Source organism: Limulus polyphemus, unplaced genomic scaffold (assembly GCF_000517525.1).
Source record: "Limulus polyphemus unplaced genomic scaffold, Limulus_polyphemus-2.1.2 Scaffold5523, whole genome shotgun sequence".
NCBI classification, from domain to species: Eukaryota; Metazoa; Arthropoda; class Merostomata; order Xiphosura; family Limulidae; genus Limulus; species Limulus polyphemus.
The window spans coordinates 22474-32170 of NW_013671133.1; the positions used below are offsets into that span (position 1 = coordinate 22474).

General features: G+C 31.4%; 1 protein-coding gene across 1 annotated transcript in view; it reads right to left on the bottom strand.

Moving 5' to 3' along the window:
• LOC106472683 (potassium voltage-gated channel subfamily KQT member 5-like) overlaps positions 1-9697 on the bottom strand; it is a 43568-nt gene that overhangs the window by 5816 nt on the left and 28055 nt on the right. Inside the window, exons 7-9 of the mRNA XM_022401235.1 lie at positions 7404-7588; positions 5040-5111; positions 2723-2916 (exon numbers count right to left, since the gene is read on the bottom strand). Of these exons, the coding sequence (XP_022256943.1) occupies positions 2723-2916; positions 5040-5111; positions 7404-7588 (451 nt within the window). The remainder of the gene's footprint in view (positions 1-2722; positions 2917-5039; positions 5112-7403; positions 7589-9697) is intronic.

The following is a 9697-nucleotide window of genomic DNA, read 5'->3' on the forward strand; positions in this document are numbered from 1 at the left end:
TTGTTCATTTATAAAAGAAAAAAAGTGAGGCCTGATGATGACAAAACCTTGTCGAAACGTTGTACATTTGCTGTCATGTTAAACTTATATTAAAGTTTTTCTTCATTACCCATTTAAGCCGTCTCCAGCCATTATTAGTATAATTCCATTATTCGTTATGACGAGAGTATCCCAAAAAGTTGGCTTTAGGTGATCTAGTCAATCACTTCATAATTAGAGATGGCTAGTGCAGAACAAGTAACATGTATAAAACATACAAATGTGTAAATATTTCATTATTGTACAGCCTAGGTGCTTAGATAAGTTTTTTTTATATATTTTTAACAAGTGTATCTAAGACAAAGATTATCAAATAGTCCCGAAAGTATTTAATATTTTCAACTTGACAGGTACCTTATGCCACACATGGGCTAAACAGTCAGGCCAGAGACCTCAAGGCGCAGGCGTAGCCGTCCCTAATATAGAACTGCTGGCCATACGAATGACAACTAGTCAGAAACACCCGTCGCTTATAAGGCTACTTTTAAGCGAATAGCGGATCTAAATGTATAAAGTGTGTCAAACGGCATATCTCAAGCTCGAACCTTGGAGCTTCAGATGGACAGCCTGGTTCGCTAACCACTGAGCCACATCCAGCCCACAAAATCTTATTATTTATAACACTTGAGTTGGCGAAGTGGGTATTAGTTTTGGTATTTTATAGTGAACAAAGTGATCTATAAAAAGTTTTGTATATATTACTGCTCATATATGTTACACAATGTTTTAATCTATAGGGTAGTCCTTCATTATTAACCTAAGACTTGCGTTTCCTCGTAAATAGGAATCCGATACTATGGTTAGACAGGACTTATGGTTCTTGAAAACGACATAGTTATTTGAAATTAAGTTCAAAGAAACTTTGTATTTAAAATTCGATGACGAGGAACCCACTTTGAGACTAATAATGGCTGGAGATGGCTTGAATGGGTAGTGAAGAAAAACTTTAATATAAGTTTAACATAACAGCAAATGTACAACGTTTCGACAAGTTTTGTCATCATCAGGTATTATATTAATATAATTATATTAAAGTTTTTCTTCATTACCCATTCAAGCCGTCTCCAGCCATTATTTTTATTTTAAAGTTTATTTTCAATATCAAATCAAATTTATATTGAGATATCATGATTAACATTGCATGCGCAGTTTCCTGTGTTCCAGGACATAAACCAAATACTTAGCGTCTGCATTCACTAAGTGTCCTGTTATTCAGCACATAAAACATTAAAACAGTATACCATTCTCTTTCATCGTGTAAAAATAATTCCTCGTGAAACCCTGGTGCATATAGGATGAAATGCCGACTGGAATGGTTGAATACTCTGATATGTGGGACACACATTGAAGTAATAATTATCAGTCTTTTTTTTTCTTTACTTACCGTTTATTACAATTAACAATTTTAAATACACATGTCTACTTACTTAAGTAAGTATAGAGATAACTTTTTTGTATATTAAGCTTATTACTTGAAAAACTAATATGTATTGTTAAATATGATTATTTCTCTGTTTCGTTATCTACTGATATACTAATAATTGCACCTGATAAACTATTTGCCGTCGACATTACAGGGGGTGGTAGCCCTAAAATGTTGGATTGTTAAGTTGTTTCTAAAGTAAACCGCACAACTCTTGAGTCATTGTAGCTTCAACTGGGGTAAACACTTCTGAAAAATCATGCAGGCTAGATGACATCAACATCAAACTCCAAAGCACTAATATTCACAGGTACACTCAGGCGATAGAGTAAAGGCATGCAAATATATATCTCTTCTCTCTCTATGCCAACAACTACATCTACTTAACAATTTCGTCATAGTTAATCAACATCGCAGACCTCACAGACTATTTTCATATTCTTCAAACCACAATTCAAAATCTAATTATCCAGACTTTATGGTAAATATAATTAATATGTTATTTTTTAAGCTTCTTGTTGTTTTTCTATTGAAATTAACTTCAATTTAAGTTTCACCGAGTTCATAAACCTTCTCTAATTATACCTAAAATGCTACATGAAGTTGTTAGTTGTTATTAAATTAAGCTTTCAAAAATTAAGATATTATTATAAAGACCCGAACTTCAAATGAGTACTGTTAAAGATAAAGAAACATACTATATAGAAAGAACCATATTCTATGAAAATATAACAATAATTGTATTTACCAGGAGATATAATTAAGAAAACTTTCCATAGAGAAGTCAAATGTGAATTTGATTCACCCGTAATTTCCTACATTATAAAATATAAGTACTTACAGAATAATAGTTTGTTTTATATATATACTATTCTTGGTATTTTGTTGTAGCGATATAAACGTGTAAGATAAAACAAGCTAAGGGCAAATATATTGGTTTTTCTATTTTAGGTCAATAAACAGGAATATTTGATTAGTTTGCAAAGGATTTAAGATTAATGAAATTCAAATTACATTTATATTAAAAGTGGGACAGTAGCTGAATTATTTTTTAAAGTATAGACATGTGAGACGATTAAATCTAAATTACTATTACTGGTATTGCACCGGAAAGATTGAGTTTTATTCAACTGTTTGACCTGGTATACGAACCTTAAATGTACTTTATTAATTAAAGCTATTTCAATTTAATCATTGCATTCATATCATAATATTATTTCTTTAAAATAAAACCTTCTGGTGTGCTTGAATTGAACTTACCTTTAGAACTCCGTTTTGCTATGTTGACTGTTTTAGAGACACTATCTTCGCTAACGTTAGTGTTAATCCTCGTTCCAACAATTTCAGATGACGCATGGTATATAGGAGATGGACAGTGGCTACAAGTGGAGATTATGGGCTTATGGCGCCGGATAGTAGAGAGACGACTTACAATAGATGTGTTCTGTTTGAACCTTTAAAAGTAACAGGCTAAGTGTAATTTATATACTAAGTGAAAACATATCTGGCATTTCATTCTGTTGACTCAGATTTGAGCAGCGCAATGTTTATGACCTTGCTGCAACACTTTATACGGTTCGTCTTACCAGTTTGTGAGTATCTATCTGAGAGTATTAGCTTCTTTCAGATATCATACCTAATAGATTTATAGTTTATATATGTAACCATACTATCCGACTGCAAACAAAAGGCATAAAAATATTCTACGTGACTGTTACCTAGTGGTTCCTCTCAGCTACTGCCAAACGTTTTTAGTAACACTTGAAAAACGTTTAGATTGACGCATTAAGAACATTGATCTCCATTCTTCGAAAGACGGGCGTTTTCAATTTTCTAAACTAATAGCACTTCGTTCTGTATGGTAAGCTGATTATTTTATACTTTTTTTTTGTCTGAAACATAGATTGGTTTTCAGTTTAAACAAAAGAAATGTTAGACCTAAACATCTGGGTATCAAAATTATCACAATGAAATATATTCTACTTTATTTTAAGCTCAACATAATACACACACTTTTAGTAAAAGGTAATAATCAGAAAATGAGGTTCAAACGAATCCAGTCATATTTCTAAATACCCATACATGGCTAGATGTAGGTTTTTCTGAAGAAGAACAAAAATGTCAAGATGAGGAATAACACATGCACAGATACATAAAGTGCTCACAATAAATTATAGAATAAGCTTATAGTCATTTTCTATAAAAACATAAATTTGTCGTGCAAAAAATAATTATTTGATTACAATTTATTATTTTTTACATAAAACAATTCTAATGTGTTGATAGAAATATTGGTAAAACTATAATCGAACCAATGTTTTTAATATAATTATTTTGTTGTTAGAATTGAAAATTTCTTGGTTGGACGTAATAGTGAACAATATTTAACAGTTTCTTCCATAATTAAATATGCTATCAAGCTTAAGTATAAATAGATGTAGGTGTTAAATGATTTCAAGCAGTTTCTTCTATAATTAAGAATGTTAACAGATTTATGAGACAAGTGTTGAACAACCCAAAGATGGTTTTTAATGTAGTTAACAGATATGTGACTCATGAATGAAGTTTCAATAAGAACTTTTACAAATGTTTCAAATGTGATAGAATCAAACTTAATATATAATGTGAAAGGATGTGCATTAATACTACAGTAACCTCTTGTTTTGTTAGTTTTTCTTAATGAAAATATATTAAATATCTTTCATTTTTATATATTTTAAACCAAATAGTTTGGCTTCTTAAGCTATCCCATAGTGTTCAACCAAACGTACATTTAAACATTTTAAAATGTCAGTTTTATTTTAACATAAACGCAATAGCTTCCAGGAAACAATTGTGAGCCTTTTAAAAAACTATAAATTTTGGTCCTTATTATATATCCTTAGAATGATGTGGTTAGTCATTGTCGTTTGCAATTAGAAGAGAAGTTTAAGAACCTTTAATCAATTTAAAGTGTGTAATGATTTTTTACTTGAATTCTAATATAGTAGCATGCTTTTAATCTAAATTTGATTACGTATCCAACATTTTTATAATGTGAATTCAATTAAGGTTTTTTATTTACTAATGTTTAGTAATTTTCGTTCTAAATAGTTATTTCCTAAAAGTTTAGTTAAAATGCAAGCTTATCACTTTACCATTTTAACCCTTGGAACAATTTTTATGATTGATATTAAACCAACCAGCGCATAGTATAGAATTAAATCATTATCACCAATGTGCTTTAAATGCTTGATAACTTCTTTTTGTGTATTGTGAAACATATTAGCTTATATTGCAGAACAAAATCCTAATGATAACCAGCTAAGTTCCACCTATATCTCTCTAGATATCTAGAGCGAGTTGTTTTAGTGCCATTGGATGGCATTCTCCATTGAAAAAAGTACTAGTGTGCATATAAATAACAACCTATAATACTCTGCTTAATTTATTTGTTCCCAAATACATAAACAGAATAAATATAAAATATAAATATAAATCTTACTTTGATGTTTTCGTCAATTATTGTGATAGTGTTATATTTAACTCTCAATCCCCCAGCATTTATCTCAACTTTAATTAGATAAGAATTACTTACAGACTTCTACCAACAGGGGTCAAGTTCAGCCTATCTTTGCGCTTTATACTTGTGAAGGAACCAGATGTGAAACTAGAAAATAGTGCAGAGACAATTTACCATAAAAAGAAAAAGAAATAGATAGACGTGACACTAAAGTGAATAAAATTTCTTTATTGTCGAAAGATACTCGTGGTTTCTCTGAGTTAGATTTTAAAATTTGAGCTCATATAACCATGTCTAATTTGTTATCTGATTGTAAATAGATACTACAGTGTAAACACACTTTCATGTGAATGTGTTTTATATCTCCCACAAAAACACCCATAAATTAATAATTCCCACTTTAAACTTTATGAATATAAATGAAGGTTTATTTTGAGATAATTTAATTTAATATCTTAATCCATTCGTGTTATTAATAATTGAAGAAAAGATATTTGATTGTTGATCGGGAGTAAAAGGAAAAACCATTTCATTTTTCCAAAAAAGTGAAGTCAGAGTTTTCAGGTATTGTGATGAATTAGTTCATTATGTTGTGGTCTTTCCTCTTAAACGTTCCACAAGTAAGTAACAGTAACTTTTTATTTTTTCTTCGAAATACCTACCATAACCACATTATTGAGAAATTCTTCAAGATATTGTTTTTGTCATCTTACGCATTTTAATGAAGATGAGAACATTGACAGGTTTCGCAAAGAGCGTGAACGGTAGTGTGACGTAAAATTACTCATGCTAGAAATTTTCATAAAAGTGACCCGAAAAACGGCGCTAACTCGGTAACCCGTGGCCCGATTTTAACGACACATGTTTTATTCTGTTTCTATTCTCATTTCATTACAAATATGGCGCTGTTGTGCACCATTTTTGCTGTACTTAATTACAGACAAGCACACAAACAAACAAACAACCTCAGAGTTTTAGTAGTATATAGATTTGTTCTATTTTAGTGTTTTAGAGCTCAAGTTTCAAGTCTATATAGTATAATGGAACTGACTATAACATATTTTCTTTTCTTCAATTTCTATTAATACCATTAAATTCATTTTCAGTTTTTAGTTTACTTCAGAAAAGTTATCAGAAACTTTATGGCGTGTAATATTCAACAACAACAAGGCAGAAAGCACAGCAATGACGATTTATGCAGAGATAAAACATAAATAAACAACAAAGCTTAAGCTATATTTCTGTCAATTGTTTAACATATAAGAATTATTAACAAGAGCAAGTACGTTAATTACCACCTGGAAGAAACAGATTTGTTATTATTCAAATATAATTTTTTTGTCAATAATTATAAATTTACACGTACTGTAGAAAAATGTGATTCCGTGTTAATTTTATTTTTGAGAAAGTTTTACTATATAATGTCTTCGGTCAGATATTTTTCCAATATTTGCTATGTTCTAATATATTCATGTTTTAAAAACATAGTATACGTTTTATTAACAGGTTTTAATATAGATCATTCAATAGCTGTTTCAGTAAAAAACATTATGTATTCAGATCATAGAATGTCTAGCTCCTGAGGCACTTAAATTGGCAAGTAAATGTTTCAGGTTAAATATCAGATTATAGAGAGCTAGAAAATTGCAGGGCCACGTTTGATCTTAGTGATAAAAAATGAAAAGAAACACAAGCGAAAAAAAAAGCATCCAACAAACGATTCGACTGTGTGGTTGAAGATAAAAATAAAACCTTGGATTACGTTCTGAGTTATGGGAAATTAAATATCTCTCTTTACGAAAACAAGAAATGTTTCATATGTTTTCGTAGTTTCTATCACGTAATTAATAGATGTAGTTTCCCAAGTGAGTTGAAATCCTTAGCAAATCTTAAGATTAGGTTTAAAGTATCTCTAATTAAAAGTAATACTGTCTTTATTTGTTTTCTGTTCTTCTGCATAAATGTACACAATTAATTATCTGTGATGTGCCCACCGCGAGTATCGAAACCTAATTCTTAATGGTGTTAGCCATCAGACCTGCTGTTGAGCCACTGGGGGGTCAAACTTAATACTGATGTTGTATATGTATTTATAATATATAGTGCTGAATATCGCAAGCTATTTTGTCAACATGTTTGTTGTTTTCTATAAGGTGTTTATTTTATTTTTCACTTAGTAATATGGATGAAAATGAATAATGTATAAATATATAGGTTACACAAGTGTGTCCTATACATACATATCTTAATTTAGCACCTAATAAAAGATTTCGATATTTTCGATTTAAGTTTTAATATTTGAAGAACAGAAATTAGTCTAGGAAGAAGCAAAGAGAAAATAACCCTCATTAAATGAAACAGAAAACAAGTCTTTTCCCATTCAATACAATAAAAACATTGCCATTAAAGGTATTTGTCATGACACCTTCTTGCACTCACGGGAGCATGCTTGGTAGCGGTACCAGGTGGATTTTCCAAGTAGCTATGGACATAGAATGTTCGTCTGCTGCGTAGCACCGCCAGAGGCACTGGATGAGAGTGACTGCAGGTATCCTTTTTCTTATCATGTGCTTTTGTCGTTGTTGTTGTTGCACTTTCAAAGCGAAACCTGAGCCAAGAATCCCCTAAAATATTAGTAATGGATAATAATTCGTTTCATCACATAACGCTCTCACCATTGTAATGATGACAACCTAATACACACGTGCATAAAATAATTAATGTAGTAAAATGTATAATACATAGTATTTTGTGTAGTATAATGGAACAGTTACACACACAAAAAATATATCACTTCGTTTTGTTTTGTTATAGTTTAAGGTTATTACAATTTGAGTAGATAATCTGCTAAAATTATTCTCTTTTCATTATAAGATACATTTTTCTGTCATGTAACAAAAAATAAAACACAAAGGAAGCTAAATCAGTAGTTATCGAGATTGTTCAGACACACGCGCTAATTGGCTGCCTCGGGGGTGAAGAGATAGAGAGAATTCGATGACGAGGAACCCACTTTGAGACTAATAATGGTTGGAGACGGCTTGAATGGGTAATGAAGAAAAACTTTAATATAAGTTTAACATAACAGCAAATGTACAACGTTTCGACAAGGTTTTGTCATCATTTACATTCAAGCCGTCTCCAACCATTATTAGGTAGAGACAATGTCGTCACAGTTCCACGAAATGCAACTAGAGAGCTCATTGCTAGGTCGCCATAATAGGCGGAATTTGTTATGCCGCCATGACACTTGATAACGGAAGTTGTCCTGAGGGCACTTTGCTAGGGACATATTACTAGGCAACCATAGCAGGTAGAGGTTATCTGATATCAGAGAGCATGTTGCTAGGCTTGACATAATAGTTCCAGTGCTACACAAAAAAGATCGTCTTGTTAGGGCCAACAATTGACACCAGAGGGCGTGTCATCAACTTTAGAGTAATAATAAAAGTCTTAAAATCAATAATTTAATCTAATCTGCATAACGTTGTGTTTACAGTTATCAGCATTGAAAAGTTTTTAACACAATTACGGTTTTTGCTTTATAATTAAAACATTAAATCTGCTATTTTAACCTTATCAACTTTATAGCTTTTGCTTACATACGTCTTTAAACAGCGGACAGCATATATAGGTGGAAATGATGCTACTAGGCAGATGGTGCTACTAAGGTTCTATAGAAGGATGGTCTTACTAGGTGTATTGTGCGTATGTTTTACAAAAGCAGATGATGTTACTATAGGTGGATAATGTTTCTGTAGTATGTGTTTTGTTATGGAGATACATTTTATCTATGCAGTCGTTTGATGTTCCGCAATTATTACTACCATGATATTACACTAATAAGTTTAAACATTATAGTGTACATAAAGTGAAGTCTTGAAAGATATGGAAACAGAATTTCTGGTTTGTCTGTCAGTTTAGTAAAAACGAAACCATTAGTTGTTTCTATTTGGACTGTCTTTCTGGTTTTAGCTTTGTTACCCCACTAAGCAGGAGAAGCGTGCTTTAACTTGGGCATCTTCAAAATTGAAATGTGCTGCGAATAAACCATGCAAGTAAAAAGGGCTCCAATTGGACACAATTTCGTGATGTTGTATCATTGTGTCTCCTTGAAAACCAAGCAAACATAATGGGGAATTTCGGCCAATTATTATTATTTTTATGCACCAACAATACTAAGTGTGGGGTGTGCGTATACCTTATTCAATTATATTAATCATCATGATCTCTATCAGCCTCAAATCTAATTTAACTATTGTATGTCCAAAATTATTGACGTGACAGATAAACAGACAAAATTTTGACCTCTCTATATTATTTCTTGGGCCCGTGGAAGTCATCATGCCAAGTTTGGTAAAGTCTGGGCAAATAGTGTGCGAGGAGTTAGCAGACAAAAATATAACAGATTTTAATAATGCTTGGAGATAGCTTGAATGGTTAATGAAGAAAAAATTCCTGTCAACGTCAAATTCTCACAAAAACCCAGCCCTAAATTAAAATCGTTACTAAACAGAAGTGATTTAGAATCACACAATACCAACGTCATTTACAAAATAACATGCAATAACTGCCCAGAATTCTACATCGGAGAAACAGGAAGAAAATTGAAAAACAGATTCACAGAACACAATAAAACTGTCCCATGTTTTTCACCATTGCAACTCAAAATACCATAGTATATCTATTAAAAACACAGTCATTCTGAACAAAGAACCCAACATAAACAAAAG